Source organism: Pongo pygmaeus, chromosome 9, assembly GCF_028885625.2.
Source record: "Pongo pygmaeus isolate AG05252 chromosome 9, NHGRI_mPonPyg2-v2.0_pri, whole genome shotgun sequence".
NCBI lineage: Eukaryota > Metazoa > Chordata > Mammalia > Primates > Hominidae > Pongo > Pongo pygmaeus.
Window position 1 is genome coordinate 109790584 of NC_072382.2, and position 26755 is coordinate 109817338.

Sequence of the window (26755 nt, forward strand, 5' to 3'; positions counted from 1 at the left end):
CTGTAATCCCAGCACTTTGGGAGGCCGAGGAGGGAGGCTCACTTGAGTCCAGGAGTTCAAGACCAGTCTGGCCAACATGGTGAAGCCCCGTCTCCACAAAAAATACAAAAATTATCTGGTTGTGGAGGCTTGCGCCTGTAGTCTCAGCTACTGGGTGGCTGGGGAGGGAGGATCGCTTGAGCCCTGGAGGTCGAGATTACAGTGAGCTGTGGTCACGTCAGTGCACTCCAGCCTGGGTGACAGAGTGAGACCCTGTCTCAAAAAAAAAAAAAAAAAAATCCTAAAATATTTTCATGAGTTTGTGCTGGGTAGGCCTAAGGGAAACATGCTCAGTGAATCGAAAAAGCTCGGATTACACATAAACCACCGGCCCCGGCAGGTTAGACTTGGTGGACACGGGAACCAGCAGCGTGTCAGGTGCTCGTTGACCCCGGTGCCAGCGTCTCCATCCAAGTCCTTCACTCGTCAACCTTTCCTCGCCCAGGCTGCGGTGTCCCAGCGCCAGGCTCCGCCCCGCCCTTGGTTGCCGGCCAATCGCCGCCGGCTATGGTGGGGCGACTATTGGAGGAGGCGGGATGGGCGGTTCCCGCGTCGGGCTGCTAGGGGTGCCGGGTTGGGGAGGAGGCCGCTAGTCTATGCCTCTGGAGCCGATACTCAGCCCTCTGCAACCATGGCTGTGCTGGCGGCACTTCTGCGCGGCGGCGCCCGCAGCCGCAGCCCCCTGCTCCGGAGGCTGGTGCAGGTGAGCGGGGTTCGTCCCCACAGCACTCAGACCCGGGATGCGAGGAGTCCCCGCCTTGGAACCTTCCAGCCCGCGGCCATTGCGGCTGCCGTGGCCCGGGCGCGCGGCTTAGGCCCCAGGACAGTCACGCGACGGGGTCTGGTCCAAAAACCGCCTAAGTGCTCCGATAACATCCAGGGACTCGCGTATTTTTACAGCGCGTTTCTGCTTCCAAGGTCTCGGCGTAATCATCTTAATGAGCGTTACTGGTGTGTCAAACAAGGGCACGTGTCTGGGCGGGCAGGACCGCCGGGATTGGCGCTGGCCCGGCCCGAGCGGTGGGATCGGGGAGAGCCTCTTTGCAGGCCTGTGCAGCTGCTCCCGAGATTTTCTTTAAAACATATTGTTATTGTCAGGAGAGGTTCCTTTTCTTTTTTAATAGAATAATCATTGGGCATACAAGGGGAGAGGGCACCATGTGATCATAACAGGTGTTTTTTTGGAGCAGCCTGAAATTTATCAGGGAAAACAAATGACTACTCAGATAATACAATAAATTATACTTGACATATGAGCAAAGCTCACATACTGAGGGCGTTCCAAGGGCTGTCTCTCTTCTGACCGTTGTGTTTAGGGAACACAGCAGGGGCAGTCTCAAAGAATTTATTCTCCACATGTGTAAGCAAGGGAGTACGCACCACAGATTGTCAGGCAAAGCCTCAGGAATAGGTAGAGACCTTCAGGGTGTGGTTGGTGAAGCTTGAGTTTTCTAGGTCGATGGGGGCAATAAGCTTGGAGATCCAGTTATGTTGTGAGAGTATGGATTTGACCCTAGTTAAGTAGGGATTGTTGATATGTTTGTTTTTGTTGCAATGGTAGGTCACTCTAGTTCTTATGTCTGGGCGTAGAATAACATTACTTGCACAAGGGTGCTGGCGGCAGGAGCTGTGCAAGAGATTGTGAAAGAACCAGTCTAGGACTTGACAATTATGGAGTGAGGGTGTGAAGCGAAGGGAAAAGAAAGAGTCTAAAATTGATCCTGGGTGACTGAGATAATAGAAAAGTCAAAAGGCATAGGTTTCCAGGGAAGATGAGTTTTTAGCCTACTTGTTAGTCTCATGGGATGAGTGGAGAAATCACAAGAATGTAATTAGGTTATCTTGGGTTTCAGTCAGTATTGACTAGGTGACATAGGTGAACTAGGTACTCTAGAGATGTAAAAAAAAGAGTTCAGAACCTTCTTAATTTATGGTTTAATTGAGATCTTACAATCAGGCTGGTTGAGGAGGCTTATGCCAGTAATCCCAGCACTTTGGGAGGCCGGGGTGGGTAGATCATTTGAGGTCAGGAGTTCAAGACCAGCCTGGCCAACGTGGTGAAGCCCCACCTCTATTAAAAGTACAAAAAAAAAAAAAAAATTAGCTGGGTGTGGTGGCAGGCGCCTGTAATCCCAGCTACTTGGGAGGCTGAGGCAGGAGAATCGCTTGAACCCGGGAGGAGGGGAAGGTTGCAGTGAGCTGAGATCACGCCACTGCACTCCAGCCTGGGCAACAGAGTGAGACTCCGTCTTAAAAAAAAAAGATCTTACAATGAAACACAAATACTCCTCATGAAAAAAATAAGCCTGTACATGCTCTAATGTATGATATGTGACATTCATATTACTGAATTCTAGGAAGCAGTTGTATTGGACACTTGAATTAAATGGTCATTTACTGAACTATAAACAGGATTTCCAGTTTTCTGTGCTATTTTGTAGAATGGAATTTGACCTCTCATTACATTGGCTCTTTTCCCTTTGCTTACCAGGTCTCTTTTATAGTCAACAAATCTTTATGGACTTTATTGGAGCGCATTGCCTTTCTAGCTCTAATCACTTTTCTCTCTGGTCAAAGGAGTGGTCTTGACTCATTACCTCCCATGTATTCTGCATCCATTTCTCCTTAACTCTCTGCAGTTAAATTTCTTTGCCACTCAAGCTGAAAAATACCAGTGATTTGCTTTTTCTTTGTTTTTTAATTTTTTTTAAAATCGATTTTAATTTTAGTTTTTGTAGACACGGGGTCTGGTTCTGTTGGCCAGGCTGGTCTTGAACTCCTGGCCTCCCAAAGCACTGGGATTACAGGTGTGAGCCATTGTGCTCAGCCCAAGTTTTTTCTTCTTGACCTTTATCCTATATTTGACACTATTGACCACTCCCTCCTTGAAACTGTTTTGTGTTTTGATCCAGTTTTATTCAGCTGCTTTTAATACTCAGACTTAAAAAAAAATTCCTATATTGTGCCAGTCTTGGGCCTATTTGCTCCCAGATTCATTTATCTTCCCTCCCCTATTCTGTCTGCATTACTGGAGGCTGACCAATATCAGCTGGCTTCTGGCTGGGTGTAGCCACTGGAAGGCACCGGTGGAAGATTGGAAGATAGGAGGAAGGGAGAAGCCAGAATAATTTGTCTGTCTGTCTGTCTCTGGCAGTGTCTGTCTCTCTTGTGGTTCCCACTTCTGCTGGGTTCCTGACCCCTTGGCTTTGGTAACCTTGCTTCTTCCCTTTACCTAACAGCCTGTATGCTACTTCCTTCCTGTTGCTAATTTCTTTCTTTCTTTTTTATATTTTGAGACCAAGTTTCGCTCTTGTTGCCCAGGCTGGAGTGCGGTGGCGTGATCTTGGCTCACTGCAACCTTGGCCTCCCGGGTTCAAGCAGTTCTCCTGCCTCGGCCTACTGAGTAGCTGGGATCACAGGCACCTGCCGCCACACCCGCTACTTTTTGTATTTTTAGTAGAGACGGGCTTTCACCATGTTGGTCAGGATGGTCTTGAGCTCCTGACCAACTCACCAGGTGACCCACCTCTGATGATCTGCCCACCACAGCCTCCTAAAGTGCTGGGATTACAGGTGTGAGCCACCACACCCGGCCCCCTTCCCTTTTTCTAATCTTACCCTAGTACACTCAGTTCTCTACACCGCAGCCAGAGTGGTCTTTTTATAACATAAAAGCTTTCAGTGGCTTGTCATTGCCCACAGGCCAGAATCTAGACCCTTATCATGATCTGCTGGGCCCTACTTAGTTCTGTGGCGTCAGCTGCTGCTGTGCTCACTCTGCTTTTGCCACAGGACCCTTCTTTCTATACTTAGTATGTGTGCCAAGTTTGTTCCTAATTCATGGCCTTAGTCCTACGTGTTCCTGATGCCTCAAATGCTCTTCCTGGATCTTTCCAAGGATGATTCTTTGACATTCATTTCTCAGCTCCATTAACATTGCTAGAAGGCCTTTTTTGATTCTCCCATGTAAAGTAGGCCCTCAGTTACTCTCTAGTTCATGATCAATTTTGCTGGTTTCATAACATTTACTGTAGCTGAAATTTTGTTTCTCTGAGTTATTGGTAACTTTCAGACTGTCTTCAAATATTTGTTTTGTGTCTGCTGCCATCACTGGGATAGAAAATAAATAAAATCAGTCTCTTCTTGGAATTCACAGTTGAGTGGGGAGACAAGCCACCTGAGGGTTACAAAATTATATATTCTGGAACAATTAGAATGTGCACGGGCGTTGTGGAAGCTGAGATAGGAGTGCTGACCTCTGCCTGGCATGGCTGAGCCCTCCCTGAAAGATAATTGTGTTATGTACATAAAAATGGGTTGTGTTCATTCAGCATGTATTTATTATACACTGTATGGTTCAGTGTCCTGAACATACTATAATTTTGTCATTCGTTTCTGATATTTAAGGAGCACTAGGCACTGTGCTAAGTCACAGGGTGTTAACAGTGAGCAAGAGACACCGTCCCGCCATCAGGAAGCCTGCATTATGTTGGAGGGGTGGATAATAAAACAAAGATGCGAACCACATACAGTGTGAGAGGTGCTTTGAAGGAAATAAAGATATTCATATAAACGAGAGGAAAAAGTAGAGGGTAACTTTAAATAGAGTAGTTAGGATGGACCACTCTGGGAGTGTGTCGTTAGAAAAGACATGAAGAATAGGCTGGGTGTGGTGGCTCACGCCTGTAATCCCAGCACTTTGGAAGGCTGGGGCGGGCAAATCACCAGGTCAGGAGATCGAGACTATCCTGGCTAACAAGGTGAAACCCTGTCTCTACAAAAATGCAGAAAATTAGCCGGGCGTGGTGGCGGGCGCTTGTAGTCCCAGCTACCTCGGAGGCTGAGGCAGGAGAATGGTGTGAACCTGGGAGGCGGAGCTTGCAGTGAGCCGAGATCGCGGCACTGCACTCCAGCCTAGGTGACAAAGCGAGACTCTGTCTAAAAGAAAGAAAAGACATGAAGAATAAAAATGAGCCAGCCATGGAGAGCTGGGAAGACTTTTTGTTTTGTTTTGTTTTTGATTTTTTTGGAGACAGGATCACACTCTGTTGCACAGGCTAGAGGGCAGCGGCGCGATCTCGGCTCACTGAAACTTCCGCCTCCTGGATTCAAGCGATTCTCCCACCTCAACCTCCCAAGTAGCTGGGACTACAGGTGCCCACCCCCACACCTGGCTAATTTTTGTATTTTTAGTAGACACGGGGTTTCACCATGTTGGCCAGGCTGGTCTCAAACTTCTAATCTCAAGTGATCCACCTGCCTCGGCCTCCCAAAGGGCTGGGATTATAGGCGTGAGCCACTAGGCCCGGCCTGAGGAGACTATTACTGGCAGAGGCACACTGCAGAGACCTTGAGGTATCGGGATAGGGTTTAGAACAAAGAGATGCCAGTGGCTGGCACAGGGCAAGAGTGATGTAAATTTGGAGAGAAAACCTAGAGCCAGATCATGCAGGGCCTTGTAGGATGAGGTAAAGAATTTGTATATAATTCCAAGAGCAATGAAAAGCCGTTAAATTATTTTAAGCAGTAGAGTGATATGATCTGATTTACATTTTTCAAAGCTAGAGGGACTGTAGAGAGGTGTCAGGGGAGGCAGGGAACTAGGTAGAAGGCCATTAATAGGAACAAGAGATGGTGGCTTGGACTAGGTGGCAGCAGTAGACATGATGCAGAGTGGACGAATTTAGTTATGTTTTGGATGCTGTTGACAGTATCTGGATTTTAGGGATTGCAATAAAGGGAAGGATGAAGGGTGATTTTGGCTTGAGCACCTGAGAATACCGGCAACAAACAGGTTTTCTTTTTTTTTTTTTTTGAGGTGGAGTCTTGCTCTGTCACCCAGGCTGGAGTGCAATGGCGCAATCTCAGCTCACTGCAACCTCCGCCTCCTGGGTTTAAGCAGTTCTCTTGCCTCAGCCTCTGGAGTAGCTGGGATTACAGGCACGTGCCACCACGCCCTGCTAATTTTTTTTTTTTTTTGTATTTTTGGTAGAGACGGGGTTTCAGCATGTTGGCCAGGCTGGTCTCGAACTCCTGACCTCATGATCCGCCCCCCTTGGCCTCCCAAACTGCTGGGATTACAGGGGTGGGCCACTGCGCCTGGCTACAAACAGGTTTTCTAGGGTTGGAAATTGAGAGCTATGATTTGGACATTCACCTGCAGCTGTCAGGTTGGCGCTTGGGTGTGAGTCTGGTGGTCAATTGAAAGGTCAGGGTTGGAGATAGAAATTTGGAAAATCATCAGCACATAGATGCCTTTTTTTTTTTTTTTTTTTTTGAGGCAGAGTCTCACTGTCACCCAGGCTGGAGTGCAGTGGCGTGATCTTGGCTTACTGCAAGCTCCACTTCCCGAGTTCACGCCATTCTCCCGCCTCAGCCTCCCAAATAGCTAGAACTACAGGCGCCCGCCACCACGCCTGGCTAATTTTGTTTTTGTATTTCTAGTAGATACGGGGTTTCACCGTGTTAGCCAGGATGGTCTCTATCTCCCGACCTCGTGATCCGCCTGCCTTGGCCTCCCAAAGTGCTGGGATTACAGGCGTGAGCCACTGTGCCCGGCCTCATAAATGCTTTTTAAAGCCATGGGACTGGATATGACTAAGGATATAGTGAAGTTAAATTAAAAGAGGCCTGGAACAAAGCCCTGGGACATTCAGCACTTGGAGGTTGGAAGGGGAAGATGAGATAGTAAAGGAGACTGAGGTAAATATGACTAATGAGGTAGGAAGGAGTCCACATTTGTAATGGAAGCCAAGACAAGGAAGGGTTTCTGTAGTGGATTATACATACTACCTCATTTTATTCTCATAACAGCCTGTGGAGGGTATTTAAGAAAACCAAAGTAAGTGTGTCTAAGTAACTTGCTCAAAAATACTCAGCTTGCAGGGCACAGTGGCTCACGCCTGTAATCCCAGCACTTTGGAAGGCCAACGCAGGAGGATCGCTTGAGCCCAAGAGTTTGATACCAACCTGGTAAGATAGTGAGACTCTGTCTCTACAAAACAAACAACAAAGAATACTGAGCTGCTAAGCCCAGGCTCTTAACTGCTCAGCATATTTCTCAAAGAAAGGTGAGCCCAGTCTTGCTGATGTGTTAAAAGGTTAAGTGAGACAATTATAGCGAGTTGGATTTTGCTACACAGACATTGTTGATGTTGCTCAGAACCAACAGTGGTAAACTGGCAGAAATAAAATCCGGATCTGAGTGGGTTGAACTGTAAAGAGGAGGTGAGGACAAGCAAATAGACATGGTAGGTAACCTGGAGAACCTTTCTTGCCAAAGAGAACTAAAGTAAGGTGAGGCCATGTGCGGTGGCTCATGCCTGTAATCCCAGCACTTTGGGAGGCCGAGGCAGGCGGATCACCTGAGGTCAGGAGTTCAAGACCAGCCTGGCCAACATGGTGAAACCCTGTCTCTACTAAAAATACAAAAATTAGCCGGGCGTGGTGGCGCATGCCTGTAGTCCCAGGTACTCGGGAGGCTGAGGCAGGAGAATTGCTTGAACCCGGGAGGCAGAGGTTGCAGTGAGCCGAGATCGCGCCACTGCACTCCAGCCTTTTTTCAAAAAGAAAGAAATGAGGTGAAAGCTCAGTGGGAATGTGGGTCAAGAGACATTTATTTGTTTTTACTTTGTTTTTTAGGTGGGGGGAATCAGAGCCTGTTTGTATGCTTATGGAATTATCCAGAAGTAAAAGGGGTGAATGATGTAGAGGAGAGGGAAAGGATAACTGTGCCATCTTTGAAAAGGCAACTGGAAATGGGATCCAGAGCAAAGTGGAGAGAACCAGGGAAGATGCCATTAAACTGGACCAGAAGCTTGAAAGAAGTGGCTTAGTAAACAAGGAACAAACTAGCTAAGTAGAAAGGGGACTTTTAAAATTTAATTTTTATTTCAATAGGCTTTTGGGAACAGGTGGTGTTGGATTATATGAATAAGTTCTTTAGTGGTGACATTTGAGATTTTGGTGCACCCATCACCCGAGCAGTATACACTGTAAACCAATGTGTAGTCTTTTATTCCTCACCCCCACCCCCACCCTTTCCCCTGAGTCCCCAAAGTCCACTGTATCATTCTTATGCCTTTGTGTCCTCATAGCGCAGCTCCCACTTATGAGTGAGAACATATGCTGTTTGGTGTTTCCATTCCTGAGTTACTTCACTTAGAGTAATAGTCTCCAATTCCATCCAGGTTGCAGTGAATGCCATTATTTCATTCCTTGTTATGGCTGAGTAGTATTCCATGGTATATATACCACATTTGCTTTATCCACTTGTTGATTGATGGGCATTTGGGCTGGTTCCGTATTTTTGCAATTGCAAATTGTGCTGCTATGAACATGCGTGTGCAAGTGTCTTTTTCGTATAATGACTTTTTTTTTTTTTTTTGAGACGGAGTCTTGCTCTGTTGCCCAGGCTGGAATGCAGTGGCGTGATCTTGGCTCACTGCAACCTCTGCCTCCCGGGTTCAAGCGATTCTCCTGCTTCAGCTTCCCGAGTAGCTGGGATTACAGACGTGCACCACCACGTCCAGCTAATTTTTGTATTTTTAGTAGAGTTGGGGTTTCACCATGTTGGCCAGGCTGGTCTTGAACTCCTGACCTCATTATCCGCCTGCCTCGGCCTCCTAAAGTGCTGGGATTAAAGGCATGAGCCACTGTGCACGGCCTTTCTATAATGACTTCTTTTCCTCTGGGTAGATACCCAGTAGTGGAATTGCTGGATCAAATGGTAGTTCTAGTTTTAGTTCTTTAAGGAATCTTCAGAAAGGGGACTTTTTGAAGAGATACAATGGGCAAGCACTAGGACATCCAAGGATAGGAAATAAAGTGCAGCTGGCCGGGTGCAGGGACATGTGCCTGTAGTCGCAGATACTTGGGAGGCTGAGGCAGGAGGATTGCTTGAGTCCAGGAGTTCTGGTTTATTTTTTATTTTTATATATGAAAATTTTTAAACAAAATAAAGTGCAACTGACCCTGCCAGAACCCAAGCTAGAAAATCACTAACCAAAGCCATCTTTTGCCTCTTGTGGTGTGCCATTGTCTATTTCTCCTGTCTCTGAGTATATATGTTCCATTCTTTTGCTTCTCAGCGTATTCATGGCTTTTCTCTTTGTTCTAACCACTGCTTTTCTGTGGCATTGGCTGTTCAGCTCTAGCCCCTTTTGACTTTTCAGTCTCAGTCCCCACTGTCATCCAACTGACCCAGTCTCTCGGGGTGCTAGCCTGGGTGAGTCCATTCCATTCTTGATCCCATCAGCTCTGGCCAGAGGAAAGGGAGTCACCTTGTAAGTACTTAGGGTTGCCCTTTGAGAAAGACATGTGTTTGGAGAGGCAGTGACCGACATGTTTACTACAAGTAGGAACTTTTTTTTTGTAAGTTTTAAAATTATTATTTTTTAAATTTATTATCATTTTTTGAGACGGAGTCTCGCTCTGTCGCCCAGGCTGGAGTACAGTGGCGTGATCTTGGCTCACTGCAAGCTCCGCCTCCCAGGTTCAAGTGATTCTCCTGCCTCAGACTCCTGCCACACCCAGCTAACTTTTATATTTCTAGTAGAGACAGGGTTTGACCATGTTGGTCAGGCTGGTCTTGAACTCCTGTCCTCGTGATCCACCCGCCTCGGCCTCCAAAGTGCTGGGATTACAGGCATAAGCCACCGCGCGCAGCTACTGATAGTCTAATTTCAGATCAGTTAGGTCTTTGAATTGTGTCCTGCGTTGTCAGAATTAATTAATTTATTTATTTATTATGGAGTTTCACTCTGGTCTCCCAGGCTGGAGTGCAGTGGCGTGATCTTGGCTCACTGCAACCTCCGCCTCCTGGGTTCAAGCAATTCTCCTGCCTCAGCCTCCTGAGTGGCTGGGATTATAGGCGCCCGCTACCACGCCTGGCTAATTTTTGTATTTTTAGTAGAGACGGGGTTTTTTCGCCAAGTTGGCCAGGCTGATCTCTTAACTCCTGACCTCAAGTGATATGCCCACCTCAGCCTTCCAAAGTGTTGGGATTACAGGCGTGAGCCACTTGCCCAGCCTACTGTTGACATTTGTTCCTAAGAAGTGTGGAAAGAACTGAGAAGTAGTAGGGGCAAGATGTTTACTCTTTCCTTTTTTAAGAAATAATTTATCTGTTATTATAGGTCATATTTATATGAGATGTGTTTGCCTCATATAAATCAAAGACAATTGTTGGAAGTGGATAGGGAGAAACAGCAAGTTTTACTTGAAAACAATCTTAAAAAATGAAAATATCTTGTTAGATTCTAAGACTAAATAATTTAGAACCTAGCTTTAACTCAAAACTACATTTTAGAAAGCTATATTTAAGAAAGACTTGGAATTTTTTTTTTTTTTTTTTTTTTTGGAGACAGAGTCTTGCTTTGTTGCCAAGGCTGGAGTGCAGTCCCGGAATCTTGGCTCACTGCAACCTCCGCCTCCTGGGTTCAAGCTATTCTCCTGTCTCAGCCTCTGGAGTAGCTGGGATTACAGGCATGTGCCACAATGGTGGGCTAACTTTTGTATTTTTAGTAGAGACTGGGTCTCACCATGTTGTCCAGGCTGGTCTTGAACTCCTGACCTCAGGTTATCCGTCCGCCTTGGCCTCCCAAAGTGCTAGGATTACAGGCATGAGCCACCACGCCCGGCCAAGACTTAGAAATTTTAAGATAGTAAACTTAGGAGTTAAAACATACATTTCCAATGAATAGTTAATCAGAAAAGTTTATTATAAAGCAGTCATTTTTTTCTGATTGTTAAAAGTGATATATTCTGACCACAGAAAACTTAGAAATAAAAGCATAAGGATGCAGGAAGAAACCACTATAACCTTATTACTGAGAAATATAAAATGATATAGTTTAATATTTTTTACATTATAACATTATAAATATTTATATTACAGGAAATAAGATATGTGGAACGGAGTTATGTATCAAAACCCACTTTGAAGGTAAGTAATTTGTGCTTTAAAATTTCCAGAATTTAAAGGAAATGTCAATAAAAATGCATATACTTATGATTTGGGTATATGTGAAAGTCAAAGCAGGATTATGTAACAGTTAGGAATAGCTAACTATTCAAATATTCAGTTAAAGTAGATGACTATAATAGAAAAACATTTCAGTTAGTCTCTGCCAATGTTTGTTGCTTCCTTATAGTCTGCTACAAAACAACATTCTCTCTAGAACTGGGCAGTGTTCTTCCTTTACTCACAGGGACTCCCATTGTATTGTGTGTGGTACAAGCAGAGACTGTATAGAAGATCCTAGAAGAGAGGGAGTGGACCAGCTGGGAATTAGACAAGGAGGGCCATTACAGCATCTCCTAGGACCTTCTGAGGAGTCTCTCTTTGTTTTGTAAGGGTCACTAAAGTGACTTAGTTAAGATCTTCTATCAAAATCTAGGCAACCATTGTTATTTATCTCTAAACTTAATAGGAGACTGTGGAAGACAAGTGTAAGGAGAGAACTATCACAGTGCTGTTTTATAGTATTCAAGAGAGCTTTTATCTTCTTTTGCTTAATGTTCATATTATTGTCTTACTGTTTAAGAAATTATGGCTCTGGGCCAGGTGTGGTGGCTCACGCCTGTAATCCCAGCACTTTGGGAGGCCGAGGCAGGTGGATCACGAGGTCAGGAGATTGAGACCATCCTGGCTAACATGGTGAAACCCCATCTCCACTAAAAATACAAAAAATTAGCCGGGCGTGGTGGCGGGCACCTGTAGTCCCAGCTACTCGGGAGGCTGAGGCAGGAGAATGGTGTGAACCCAGGAGGTGGAGCTTGCAGTGAGTTGAGATCACGCGCCTGCACTGTAGCCTAGGCAACAGAGCGAAACTCCATCTCAAAAGAAAAAAAAAAAAAAAAAAAGAAATTATGGCTCTGGATGGGCACAGTGGTTCATGCCTGTGATCCCAGCACTTTGGGAGGCCAAGGTGCGTGGATCACCTGAGGTTAGGAGTTCAAGACCAGCCTGGCCAACATGGCAAAACCCCATCTCTATTAAAAATACAAAAATTAGCCGGTTGTGGTTGCAGATGCCTGTAATCCCAGCTACTCAGGGGGCTGAGGCTGGAGAATCACTTGAACCCGGGAGGCAGAGGCTGCAGTCAGCCAAGATCATACCACTGCACTCCAGCCTGGGTGACACAGTGAGACTCTATCTCAAATTACATATAAAAAAAGAAATTCTGGCCCTGGCTCTGTCCTAGTTAAGTGGTATAGCCCCACCTAGGATACAGGTCTTGATTCCTAGCCAGAGTTCCTTTCAGTAAGGGACCCTCTTAGAGTTGTTTATTATGCAGTTAACAAGAGTAAAGTGGCTGAGTGTGGTGGCTCATACCCTTAATCCTAGCACTTTGGTAGGCTGAGGCAGAAGGATTGCTTGAGCTGAGGAGTTTGAGGCTGCAATGAGCTATGATTGTGCCACTGCATTCCAGCCTGGGCAGCTGAGCAAGACCCTGTCTCAAAAACAAAAATACAAAAACAAACAAAAAAACAAGGTACAGTGACCATTTCTTGAATTTTGACTGAGGAACAGAAAGGAAACTTAAGCTTCTGTCCTCAAACCTCCTGTAGAGAACTGGGAAGGATCTACATCTGTTTTAGAGTTGGTTTCTATAAGGTCTTAAATCATAAAGCACTAGCATTGAACTGATTATCTTGACAGCTGTTCAACTATTGAGATTAATTTTTGATGACTCATTCATAGAAGTGTTTTTTTGATAATATATTTATGTTTATTTAATGAAATACGATTTTGGTAAAATACCTATAATTTTTACCATCTTGTGTCTTGCCAGGAAGTGGTCATAGTAAGTGCTACAAGGACACCCATTGGATCTTTTTTAGGCAGCCTTTCCTTGCTGCCAGCCACTAAGCTTGGTTCCATTGCAATTCAGGGAGCCATTGAAAAGGCAGGTCAGTAGTTACTTTGCTTTTTGTGTTAAGGGAGCAAACAGATTCCATGGAAAAGATATTTATTTTGCATTAACTATGTATGTAACACTTAGAAATAACTTAATGCGTACATTTCTGCTTTCCCTTGTAAAGAAGTCTTTGTACTATACAGTTTAGATTGAAATTCAATACTGACAAAAAAAAAGAAACCATTCCTATTGTGTAATGTCATCTACCTTATTAGGTAATCACTGATTATTAAATTGAATTAAATGCCTTTTTGACTTTTTTTTTCTTTTAATAAAGGGATTCCAAAAGAAGAAGTGAAAGAAGCATACATGGGTAATGTTCTACAAGGAGGTGAAGGACAAGCCCCTACAAGGCAGGCAGTATTGGGTGCAGGTACCTGGAAGACATTTTTGCTTTTATACTTAAAATATGTAAAAGGGGCTGGGTGTGGTGGCTCACGCCTGTAATTCCAGCACTTTGGGAGGCCGAGGCGGGTGGATCACGAGGTCAAGAGATGGAGACCATCCTGGCCAACATGGTGAAACCCCGTCTCTACTAAAAATACAAAAGTTAGCCAGGTGTGGTGGTGCACTAATCCCAGCTACTTGGGAGGCTGAGGCAGAAGAATCGCTTGAACCCAGGAGGCGGAGGTTGCAGTGAGCCAAGATTGCACCATTGCACTCCAACCTGGGCAACAGAGTGAGATTGTGTGAAAAAAAAAGGCCGGGCGTGGTGGCTCACGCCTGTAATCCCAGCACTTTGGGAGGCCGAGGCAGGTGCATCATGAGGTCAAGAGATTAAGATCATCCTGGCTAACACAGTGAAACCCTGTCTCTACTAAAAATACAAAAAATTAGCCGGGCGTGGTGGCGAGCACCCGTAGTCACAGCTACTCGGGAGGCTGAGGCAGGAGAATGGCATGAACCCGGGAGGTGGAGCTTGCAGTGAGCTGAGATCGCGCCACTGCACTCCAGCTTGGGGGACAGAGTGAGACTCCGTCTCAAAAAAAAAAAAAAGTATAAAATGGCAAAATGAAGGTTATTTAAGCTTAAATGAAATATTAAATGCATGATATAATTTGTAGTTATATTGGCAGAAGAAATGTTGCAGTTTATAGTAACATGCTCTATTAAGTTCTGCAGTTGTGTTTGAGTATCTGTTTTTCAAAAGTGACTTATATTGGTTTTAGGCTTACCTGTTTCTACTCCATGCACCACCATAAACAAAGTTTGTGCTTCAGGAATGAAAGCCATCATGATGGCCTCTCAAAGTCTTATGTGTGGACATCAGGTAAGAAACACCGTCCTTTCCATTTATTAATCAGAATAATACCTAGGGCTAAAAGACACAAAAATCTAGGCATATTCATATTTTAGAAATGAGATTCTTTCTCATAAGTTAGTATGTTTTCTCACATGCTCAAGGGTGTCTGGATTTGCTAAGTCCATTTGAAGTATGGTCAAAATGATAGCATAGGCTGGGTATCATGCCTGTAAGCACTTTGGAAGGTCGAGGCAGGAGGATCCCAGGAGTTTGAGACCAGCATAGGCAACATAGCAAGCGAGACTGTGCTCTTTGGAAAAAAAAAAAAAAGCCTAAGTGTCTTGTGTTAAAAAGTTGTTTTTAGGTCCAGGCACAGTGGCTCACTCCTATAATCCCAGCACTTTGGGAGGCTGAGGCTGGGGGGCAGATCACATGGTGAAACCCTGTCTCTACTAAAAATACAAAAATTAGCTGGGCGTGGTGGCAGGTGCCTGTAATCCCAGCTACTCGGGAAGCTGAGACAAGAGTCACTTGCATCTGGGAGGCAGAGGTTGCAGTGAGCTGAGATTGTACCACTGCACTCCAGCCTGGGAGATAGAGCAAGACTCTCAAAAAAAAAAAAAAAATTGTTTTTAGTCAAGGCATTTGGGTCTTTCTCTGAGGCTGGGTGACTCAAAATTCATAAATACTGTTATTTGCCAGAATGAGACAGGTTTTCATTATAAAGGAGAACACGGTGCTTAACCCTGGGAATCAAATCATTGCTTGAGCCCAGGCTTGATGACTAATTTGTAGTTTCTACAATGCCTGGACTCAGTTAAGTTCTACAGGCTTTCTAATTAGCCTTGCTGATCTATATCTTGTCTTTACTTGAGATCAAGCAAGAGACAGGCTCCTTAGCAAAAATATGCTGTCAGGAGGTGAGACCTGGACACACAGAAGAACCAAGATTCTCTCAGATCTGAGCCCTTCATTTTTCAGATGAAGATTTTTTTCAGTGTGTCTGAGACAGCCACAGAGTTACAGGGCTGAGCATCTACCATGTGACAGTCATTGGAAACAGAGTGGTGAACAAAACATTTAAAAAAATCTGTACATGTGCAGGTCTCTTGGAAAAATGCCTAAAAGAAATGCTGAGTCAGGATCTGAACATTTTGGTATTTGCAAATGCTTTCCATAAAAGTTATACCAGTTATACTTTCCAAAAATTGTGTCTTGTCTGGATCTGTACCACCACTGGGTGGTACCAAACACTTGTCAAACCAGTGGGTGAAAAATGGTCACCAGATTTAGTTTCAAAACTGTTTGTCATGGAAAGTTTTGTCTTAATTGATGTATTGTGGTTCTCTAGCAAATGCCATTTGTACTATATTGAAATACTTTCATTTAATATTATTTTATTCATTTGTGGATATATACAGTGACTTACAGGCATACTTGGAAGTGCTTTGTTTTAAATATTTATGACCTTGGAAAACAGTCAGTTTTACTTTATAATGAAGAATTGATACCTTATTTTCTGTCACTTATTATTGCCATCACCTCCAGTAAAAAGTACAAGTGAATAAAACTTAGATGAGAACTGGTTAAGAATTTCTCTATTTCGGAATAGGCAAAATATTTAGGTTTCTTTGGTATAGAGCTTGCTTGTGTGTATGCCTGATTAAAGACTGTAAGAAGATATTATTGGCTTTATGTTTACATTAATGTTTTATATTAAACTGTTTTTAACTAGCCCTTATAATGCAAATGATTTTTTTTGTTGACTTGTAAAGTAATAACAAGTTTATTAATATTTATTAAACCTCTATATGCCAGTTGCCAAGGATGTAAAAATATGACAGGGTGTCTGGCCTCAAAGGAGCATAGTCTAGTGGGAAGACTTGACATATAAACATATAATAATATTAAAAGCATTGCATAGTAATTGGGGAACACAAAGGAGGAGAAACTGTTTCAAGAAAGGATAGAAATAAATGGTCAAGGCAGACATGAAGTAGTGTTCTGATTAGTTTTAAGGGAAATGTAGGTGTTTTACATGTTGGTGGATGGGGAAAGTGCAGAGGTATGTGTGTGAAATGTGCATGGTGTCTCTGGAGAGCTTTAACTAGTTCCGTGTGACCTGAGGTATAGGTTAGGCTGTGAAACTGAAAAAGGGGGGAGAAGGGATACTATAAAGGCTTTATATATTATGCTGAGTTATCTAAGGTGTGAAATGATCAGACTTACATTCTAGCCAAAATGAGTCAGATGAGTGTTGATGATGCTTTGGTGGAAAGGCTGCATGTCAGAAAATCAAGTGGAAAATTATTTCAGCTGTCCAGGAAGAGATGATGAGGATCTCAGTCAAGGAAGTATGATTATTTTCATGAATGGAGATTACTTCTGATCTTCTAGAGCACATTAAATTTTTAGCAGCATGAATGAAATGAAGGATTAGAAGGTAAGAATTTCAGGCCAGTCACGGTGGCTCACACCTGTAATCCCAGCACTTTGGGAGGCTGAGGTGGGCGGATCGCTTGAGTCTGGGAGTTTGAGACAAGCCTGGGTGATATAGCAAAACCCCATCTCTACTAAAAATATTATACAAAAATTAGCTGGGTGTGATGGTGCATGCCTGTAGTCCCAGCTACTTGGGAGGCTGAGGTGGGAGGATCACTTGAGCCCAAAAGGCAGATTGCAGTGAGCTGAGATTGTGCCACTGCACTCCAGCCTGGGCAACAGCGAAACCCTGTCTAAAAGAAAATCTAAGAATTTCAGAAGATGGTTTTACATGAAAGATTTCTGGTATTTTTTTTTTTTTTTTTTTTTTTTTTAAGACAGAGTCTTGCTTTGTCACCCAGGCTGGAGTGCAGTGGCGCCATCTTGGCTCACTGCAAGCTCTGCCTCCCGGGTTCATGCCATTCTCCTGCCTCAGCCTCCTGAGTAGCTGGGACTCCAGGTGTGTGCCACCAAACCCGGCTAATTTTTTGTATTTTTAGTAGAGATGGGTTTTCACTGCGTTAGCCAGGATTGTCTCGATTTCCTGACCTCGTGATCAGCCCGCTTTGGCTTCCCAGAGTGCTGGGATTACAGGCGTGAGCCACTGTGCCTGGCCAGATTTCTGGTATTCTTATTAATGTCTGGTTGTGAACTTCTTTTGAGACACAGTCTTGCTCTGTCGCCCAGGCTGGAGTGCAGTGGCACGATCTCAGCTCACTGCAATCTCCGCCTCTACTTTTTTTTTTTTCTTTTGAGGAGTCTTGCTCTGCCCCCCAGGCTGGAGTGCAGTGGCACAATCTCAGCTCACAGCAAGCTCCGCCTCCCAGGTTCAAGCAATCCTCCTGCCTTGGCCTCCTGAGTAGCTGGGCTTACAGTGCCCACCACCACACCCAGCTAATTTTTGTATTTTTAGTAGAGAGGGGGTTTCACCATGTTGGCCAGGCTGATGCCAAACTCCTGACCTCAAGTGATCCACCTGCCTCAGCCTCCTAAAGTGCTGGGATTATAGGTGTGAGCCACTGCACCCAGCCAACTTATTTCTCATTATATTATTTAACACCATTTCTTTTCATCAGGGTGAACTGGTAAAGAGGGTACTTCCTATATTCACTGTGTAACAAATGTTTAATAAATGCATGTAGAATACTTGTTTGGTGGTAGCTGTATAAAGGCTGTCATGGGTTTGCAACTATTTGAATTAACATTGGGTTTTTCTGGTGTTGCTGCACAGGATGTGATGGTGGCAGGTGGGATGGAGAGCATGTCCAATGTTCCATATGTAATGAACAGAGGATCAACACCATATGGTGGGGTAAAGCTTGAAGATCTGATTGTAAAAGATGGGCTAACTGATGTCTACAATAAAATTCATATGGTAAATGTGATGTTTAGTGGGTAAATGCTATCTAATGTCCAATACTGTTTGAGTTTTCTTACTCTATGTACTTTACAAACTGAACTGAACGATGGGCTCTATAAATGTTGATTTTAGCCATGTACTTGTGGAAAATATTTTTGTATGCCTATTGAATCGGCATGGCTCAGTCATTAAAGAAATTTTCCCACATTTAAATAGGGTATTTTCTGATGCTTAGCTAGCAAGTGCTTGGCTAATTCAAGTATATGAAGATAAGACATGAGTGGGCCGGATGCGGTGGCTCTGGCCTGTAATCCCAGCACTTTGGGAGGCCGAGGCAGGTGGATCACCTGGGGTCAGGAGTTTGAGACCAGCTTGGCCAATGTGGTGAGACCCCGTCTCTATTAAAAATACAAAAAAATTAGCCAGGCGTGGTGGTGGTGTCTGTAATCCCAGCTACTCAGGAGGCTGAGGAAGGAGAATTGCTTGAACCCAGGAGGTGGAGGTTGCACTGAGCCAAGATTGCACCACTGCACTCCAGCCTGGGTGACAAGAGTCAAACTCCATCTCAAAAAAAGACATGAGTGAAAAGTGACCTGGTATAGAAAGAAATATATATGTGTGTGTGTGTATATATATGTTACTATTATTTTTATTTTTTGAAATGGTGTCTCGCTCTGTTGCCCAGGCTGGAGTGCAGTGGCACAGTCTTAGCTCACCGCAGCCTCCGCCTCCCGGGCTCAAGCAATTCTCCTGCCTTAGGCTCCCGAGTAGCTGGGACTACAGGCACATGCGCCCATGCCCGGCTAATTTTTAGTAGAGACGGGGTTTCACCACGTTGATCTCCTGACCTCATGATCTACCCGCCTTGGCCTCCCAAAGTGCTGGGATTACAGGCATGAGCCACCACGTCCAGCCTAAGAAATATATTTTAAGAAACGTTAACTACTAAACACTGTAAGTTATGCAAAGTTAACTTTAAAATATTTCAACTTTTTATCAGGGCAGCTGTGCTGAGAATACAGCAAAGAAGCTGAATATTGCACGAAATGAACAGGACGCTTATGCTATTAATTCTTATACCAGAAGTAAAGCAGCATGGGAAGCTGGGAAATTTGGAAATGAAGTTATTCCTGTCACAGTTACAGTAAAAGGTAGAGAGATCATGTTCCAAAAAGGATGAATAGACTTTTCATGTTGCTGAATGTTTTCTGCTTAAGTTTTAAATTAGGACATTATCTTGGTTCATTTCAACTGAGGACACTGCTTATGGTTAATAAAAAGTGAAGAGTTGCCAGTTCAGAGAGAACATAAATCTACCCAACTTAATGTCAGATTTCAATCCATTTATAAGATCCCTGAGTATTACTTTAAATTTGAGAAATTTATTAGAACTCTTTTTCCTGTGACAGTCAATACGGTATTTTAAATTGAAAAGGGATTTACTAGAAGGTTACCAGGAGTGCCTCCAAGAACTGAAGGATGAACAGTAGCAGCCATTCAGCTCTGGGAACTTCAGGGGTTGGAACTGGGTGTTCACTACTACTAAGACATGGTCTCTTGGCTTCTCACACCTGCAGGCTTTTGTGCTTTATTCTCTCAGCCTTTCTAAAGTTGCTGCCTCTACCTCTAGGGTCACATATATAGGGTTCTCAAAAAGGAGAGACTTTCTCACCAGTTCCAGCAGAATAAATCCACGATGAAGACTCATTAACTTGCTTTAGGTTACAATTCTATTCCAGGAATGATTACTGTGCTCTAGATGATAGAATACTAGAGCTTATCTAGTATAGGTCAGATAGCTACCTCTGGGGTCAGGAGAGTGGGGTCTGTGATCATAGAAGGGAGTTGAGGAAGAAGAGAATGGGATGTGGAGGTGTAGAAGATTTAAATTTTGTGGCTGGGTGCAGTGGCTCACACCTGTAATCCCAACACTTTGGGAGGCCAAGGTGGGAGGATTGCTTGAGCCCAGGAGTTTGAGACCAGCCTGGGCAACAAAGTGAGACTTGGCCTCCACACAAAAAAATTAAAAATTAGCTGGGTATAGCAGCACACGCCTGTAGTCCCAGCTACTAGGGAATCCAAGACAGGAGGATCAATTGAGCCCAGGAGTTCGAGGCTGCAGTGAGCTAGGTTTGTAGCATTGCACTCTATTGGGAGACTGTGCAAGACCATTTCAAGCAAAATTAGCTGGCTGTGGTGGCTCACACCTGTAGTCCCAGCTACTTGGGAGGCTGAGGTGGGAGGATCACATGGGCCTGGAGAGGATGAGGTAAACTGTGATCATGCCAGCCTAAGCAAGAGAGGGAAACCCTGCCTCAAAAAAAAAAAAAAAAAAAAATGTGAAGCTACTTTGTAAGTTTCTCTCTTTAAGATGGTGACATAATAGAGATTATAGTTAACAGATTCTAGATGAGTGTTTACTTGGGATGGTTTAAGGGAAGCAGGGATACAAAGGGAGGCACAGACTACTAGGCATCTTGTACAACAGTTGCTTGCTGAATGACTACTTGTTTTGAGCGATTTTACTTAAAATATTTTTATTTTAGGTCAACCAGATGTAGTGGTGAAAGAAGATGAAGAATATAAACGTGTTGATTTTAGCAAAGTTCCAAAGCTGAAGACAGTTTTCCAGAAAGAAAATGGTTAGTGTTAAGAAATGAAGCATAAGAAAAAATTGAGCCAGTATACCAATCTAATTCTTAGAATTGCCTAAGGATTTTAAAAAATTCTAGAAAACATCTAGATGTTATTTAACATTTTCAATGTATCAGGCTCATGTAAAATTGTTTTGATAGTTTATACCTTCAATGTATAAATCCCAGGGAAGAGATGTATAACATGACTATAGAATTCAGTTTTTCATATGTAGCAGTCTATGATAGGGTCTTCATTGGCATTGGAAAAAAAACCAGATTTATTGATACAATTTATATACCATAACATTCTCCTATTTAAAGTGGTTTGGTAGTTTTTAGCATTCATTTATATTTAATTCCAGGTGATTCTAGATAAGAAGAAATATCTGATTTGAAAAATATGTAGTGAGTACTTGCTATATATTGAATAAGGAAAGTTAGACCCTGGAGACAAAAATATTAACTGGTCCCTATCTTTCAAGAGTTGTAGACCAGCATTTACCCAGTGCCATCATGCATGCTTCTGATCTTTGAGAAAACTGTTTTATGTACACAAAAAAGCATTCTTACATTGTCTTGCAGTTAGCTGTGTACGTTTCCTGAGGGCAGGAATTGTCTCCACCCATATTTGTAATTTCTGTAAACATTTAGCAGCCCAGGCAGTAGGTATTTGTTAAATTGGACCAAATACATTTATTGTGAAGGAATGTTTTGACTTCATGCTCATTTTTGCTTTCAGGCACAGTAACAGCTGCCAATGCCAGTACACTGAATGATGGAGCAGCTGCTCTGGTTCTCATGACAGCAGATGCAGCGAAGAGGCTCAATGTTACACCACTGGCAAGAATAGTAGGTAAGGCCAGGCGAGGTGGCTCACACCTGTAATTCCAGCACTTTCGGAGGTTGAGGTGGGAGGATTGCTTGAGCCCCGGAGTTCGAAATCAGCCTGGGCAATATAGTGAGACTTCGTCTCTACAAAAAGTTAAAAAATTAGCTGAGCATGGTGGCATGTGCCTGTACTACCATCTACTCGGGAAGCTGAGGTGGGAGGATGCCTTGAGCCCAGGAGTTTGAGGTTGCAGTGAACTGAGATTCTGCCACTGCACTCCAGCCTGGGTGACAGAGCGAGACCCTGTCTTAAAAAAAAAATAAGGTTTCTAAACATCTATAAGCTCTTCATGAAATTGAGTTTACTTGTTAGATATAGCCAACTCCAATATTAAGTATTACTATCTATAGGTTGTACTTGTGGCAGAATTTAATTGATACATATTTCAATTGAGATAGAAGCTCCTTTAATATTTTCATTATACTTTATATAAGATTAAGCTTTAAGGGCTGGGCACAGTGGTTCACGCCTGTAACCCCAGTATTTTGGGAGGATAAGGCAGGATTGCTTGAGGCCTGGAGTTTGAGACCAGCCTAGGCAACACAGTGAGACCCCACTTCTGAAAGAAAAAAGTTAGCCAGGTGTGGTAGCATGCCTGTAGTCCCAGTTATGTAGGAGGCTAAGGCTGATGATCATTTGAGCCCAAGATGTCAAAGCTGCAGCACCAGTGCACTCCAGCCTAGGCAACAGAGCAAGATCTTGTCTTTTTTTTTTTTTAAAGATTAAGCTTTAAAAAACTTCCTGTCCTGTATGATAAATAGAAGAAAATAAAGTACATGCATTTTCCTAGAGAGGCAGCTATGTAGGAAAAAAAGAATATGGGATTAGGAGTCCAGAAATACAAAATTTAGATGTGTGGCATTTTAATATTTATTAACTCTGTGGCCTTGGGCAAGTTCTCAATGTCCTTAAGCCGATTTTTAGCTGCAAAAATCTGTCTTGCCTTCTTCCTAAGGACTTAACAGATGCTATTTTGTTACTTTATAAAAAGCCTTATAACTTCATTTTTTTCTTAGCTTAGATCATGGTTTCTTAACCTCAGCACTACTGACTTTTGCACTAAGTAATTCTTTGTTGTAGGGACTGTTCTATGCATTGTAGATGTTTAGCAGAATCCTTAGTCTTTACCCAGTGGCATCTGAACTATTCTGACAACCAAAAACATCTCTAGGTTGTGCCAGTGTTCCTAGAGGCAAATACCCCCAAACTCCCTCCCAATGAAAATCAGTGTCTTAGATTACTGGAAGAATTTTATAAAGTGTAGAATCCTAGAAAAGGAAGACATATATTTACATATATTAAAGGGGTTAGGAAATGTGCATTTAATGGGCTAAACTTGGCTTGTGCATATTCTGTACAGTAAAAAAAAGATTTTAACAACCCCCCCTTTTTTTTAAACAGCATTTGCTGACGCTGCTGTAGAACCTATTGATTTTCCAATTGCTCCTGTATATGCTGCATCTATGGTGAGAACAAAGTGAGGGACGATACTCCATTATGCCAGCTTCTGTTTTGCTTATACCAAGGTTGCCGTTTTTAAGATTTTAAATGTTATCTGCCAAAGCAGAGAGATAGCTTGGTTTCAAATCTTCCCATGTCTTCTCCTGAAAAGAGTAAGAGCAACAAGGATAACGAACAAAAAAAAAAAATAAAGAACAGCTCACAAACTACATCTTCAGTAGAACAGGTAAAACTACACATCTGAATTACTTGTAAGTATCATACAGAACTCACACACCTCGTGTGATAACCACCAAGGGGAGGGAATGCTGGCTGACGGTTCCAGATCTAGAATGGAAAGCAACTAGTCACTCCCCATGAGAGGATTCCATTCTGAAAAGGAACAGCTGGCAGCAGGTCTTCAGAGTGAATAGTAAAACTAGAGACAGAAAACCTACATATTCCAAATTGTCAGTAAGGGCTATCCAAGTCTCAGTGGGAAATTGCTAAGCAGTCACAGGAAAAGAAAGTTTTAGGGGTTCAGAGTTCTTAGAAATCTTAAGTAAATATTTCCTTTTGAGAGGGCCTCACCCTGACAGTAAACTTCTGTAAGCACCCAGATAAAAAAAATTGCAGAATTTTACTAAAATGAGATTCTCCCCACTGCCCCCAACCCCTGCAATGAAAAAAACCTGCAGAATCAGTAGGAAACAAGAATAGAGAAGGATCAGAAACAAGGGGCCAGTGGAGTGATGATCTGCTCAGAGCTAGCAGATCTCAGAAAATGAAAGGAACACGCAGCTTCTGAAAGTGAGTGCATCATGTTGGAAAGCAAGGGTAATAATTCTGGATTCTGAAGGTAGAATAACTTCTGAGAGCTACAGACGTAACTATATATGGGTACCATATTTTGTTGTGTGTTGTTGGAACAGTGGAAGCTATTTGAGCTGTATAGGCTAGAAAGCTACCTTAGTCCACTAGTGGAAGAGAGGAAGATGGAGGAAGAGTTCCATGTTAATTTTATTATCGCTCACAACAATCAAATTTCTTCTGTAAAGAAAAAGGGCACTTACTAGTAATGTTTTAAGGCACTCACTAGTAATGTTTTAAAAAGTATTAGCATAGGGATAATCACTGGCACAAATACACCTTCCTGCATAGCTGAGGAACTACCAAAACAAAACAGATCATATAGTGTAAGATTTTAAATAAATGACTTACAATGAAACTGCAACAGATGTAAATATCTATGGCCCAGATAACCCTACAGTAACATTTATAAAGCAGAAACTGCAGGGGATGCATTAACATCACTAATAGTAGAAACTAATATACCTCTTTCATTAACAGTCAAGAACATAGAAATGGCTGGGTGCAGTGGCGCTCGCCTGTAATCCCAGCGCTTTGGGAGGCCGAGGCAGGCAGTCAGATTGCTTGAGCCTGGGAGGTCAAGGCTGCAGTGGGCCATGACTGACTGTGCCATTCCACTTCAGCCTGGGTGACAGAGCAAGACCCTGTCTCAAAACAAATCAACAACAACAAAAAAGAATATAGAACCAAGCAACACACAATCAGTAAAGCAGAGCTTACGAATATATAAAGCATTATGTGCCCCTAAATAGAAAATGTACCTTTTCAAATATCTGTGGAAAGAAAATCAAATTTTCTGTCCCCTATGTCAAAACAGACATAATGCAAACAAAATTCTTTGATATAATGGAATAGGATGAGCAATTAAAAATCTGAAAATGGGCCGGGCGCGGTGGCTTACGCCTGTAATCCCAGCACTTTGGGAGGCTGAAGTGAGCGGATTACCTGAGGTCAGGAGTTTGAGACCAGCGTGGCCAACATGGTGAAACGCTATCTCTACTAAAAATACAAAAAATTAGCTGGGCATGGTGGTGGGCATCTGTAATCCCAGCTACTCAGGAGGCTGAGACAGGAGAACTGCTTGAACCTGGGAGGCAGAGGTTATAGTGAGCCGACATGGTGCCATTGCATTCCAGCCTGGGAAACAGAGCAAGACTCTGTCAGGAAAAAAAAAAAAAAATCTGAAAATAGAGATCCTTCCATCTGAAACCAAGAACTTCCACATTTAAATAACTTATGTCAAACTGTAGTATTTCAAGGAAATGATGACAGTAAGTTGTGATTGCTAATTATTTGAACATCATCTGTCTTTTAAAAAATTTAAGGTTCTTAAAGATGTGGGATTGAAAAAAGAAGATATTGCAATGTGGGAAGTAAATGAAGCCTTTAGTCTGGTTGTACTAGCAAACATAAAAATGTTGGAGATTGATCCCCAAAAAGTGAATATCAATGGAGGAGCTGTTTCTCTGGGACATCCAATTGGGTAGGTAAAAATAATAACTGTATCTAGGTTAATAGCTGCCTTTGTGTTTCTAGCTAAACTTAAAACTGCTTCATAATTCCTACTGCTCTTAAGTTTTCCTTCCTACCCATCTTTCATAAGGCAAAAACCATTTCTGATAGATGGTATCCAACACTGAACAGAGACCTGTCACATCTGTTATTTGAAACCTAATAGTGTTTTATGCTGAAGAAGAAAAAGTGTACATTTAGACTTTTTACCCCCTTTTTCTCCTTCCTATTTATTTCATTAGCTTTAGGGTACTGTGGGTTTTGGTTACATGGATGAATTTATAGTGGTGGGGGCTGATTTCAGTGCACCTGTCACCCAATATGTAGTTTATCCCACATCCCTCTTCCATTATACTCTACTCTTCTATCCATTATACTGTTCTGTACTTTAAAAGATCTGTGACCTGGCCAGGCGCGGTGGCTCACGCCTGTAATCCTAGAACTTTGGGAGGCTGAGGTGAACAGATCACAAGGTCAAGAGATCGAGGCCGTCCTGGCCAACATGGCAAAACCCTGTCTCTACTAAAAATATGAAAATTAGCTGGGTGTGGTGGTGCATGCCTGTAGTCCCAGCTATTTGGGAGGCTGAGGCAGGAGAATCGCTTGAACCCGGGAGGTGGATGTTGCAGTGAGCTGAGATTGCGCCATTGCACTCCAGCCTGGCAACAGAGCGAGACTCCATCTCAAAAAAAGATCTAAGATCTGTGACCCTTCCTGAAACAAGTCCTCCAAGTTTTAGTTTTAGAATAGTAGTATTTAATTCAGCAAGTAGTAGTGGCTAGTAAGGTTTTCAAGAAGTTAAATTGGAATAGAAACATTTTGGTTAGTCATAAATTCTGTACTTCATTAAAGAAGTAAATGCTTTCTTAATTTTAGAATGTCTGGAGCCAGGATTGTCGGTCATTTGACTCATGCCTTGAAGCAAGGAGAATACGGTCTCGCCAGTATTTGCAATGGAGGAGGAGGTGCTTCTGCCATGCTAATTCAGAAGCTGTAGACCACCTCTGCTATTTAAGGAGACAACCCTATGTGACCAGAAGGCCTGCTGTAATCAGTGTGTCTACTGTGGGTCAGCTTATATTCAGATAAGCTGTTTCATTTTTTATTATTTTCTATTCTATCTATGTTAACTTTTAAAAATCAAAATGATGAAATCCCAAAACATTTTGAAATTAAAAATAAATTTCTTCTTCTGCTTTTTTCTTGGTAACCTTGAAAACTTTGATACATTTTTGCATTCTGAGTCTATACTTATCGAAATATAGTAGAAATACCAATGTGTAATATTAGTGACTTACATAAGTAGCTAGAAGTTTCCATTTGTGAGAACACATTTATATTTTTGAGGATTGTTAAAGGTCA

General features: G+C 42.9%; 1 protein-coding gene across 2 annotated transcripts; it reads left to right on the plus strand.

Annotated features, from left to right (window-relative positions):
* The first annotated feature begins 570 nt into the window (after positions 1-570).
* ACAT1 (acetyl-CoA acetyltransferase 1) lies at positions 571-26612 on the plus strand. 2 transcript variants are annotated; one of them, XM_054441534.2, is made up of 12 exons: positions 571-742; positions 10937-10984; positions 12837-12954; positions 13240-13335; positions 14132-14232; positions 17918-18061; positions 19047-19197; positions 20593-20688; positions 21422-21535; positions 22973-23037; positions 25207-25364; positions 26270-26612. In XM_054441534.2, the coding sequence occupies exons 1-12, from the start codon at positions 671-673 to the stop codon at positions 26388-26390; spliced, it is 1284 nt and encodes a 427-aa protein (XP_054297509.1). In that variant the 5' UTR covers positions 571-670; the 3' UTR covers positions 26391-26612. The 2 variants fall into 2 exon arrangements, with proteins under 2 accessions (XP_054297509.1, XP_054297510.1); XM_054441535.2 differs by lacking the exon at positions 571-742 and adding an exon at positions 6926-7011.
* The last annotated feature ends 143 nt before the right edge of the window (positions 26613-26755 follow it).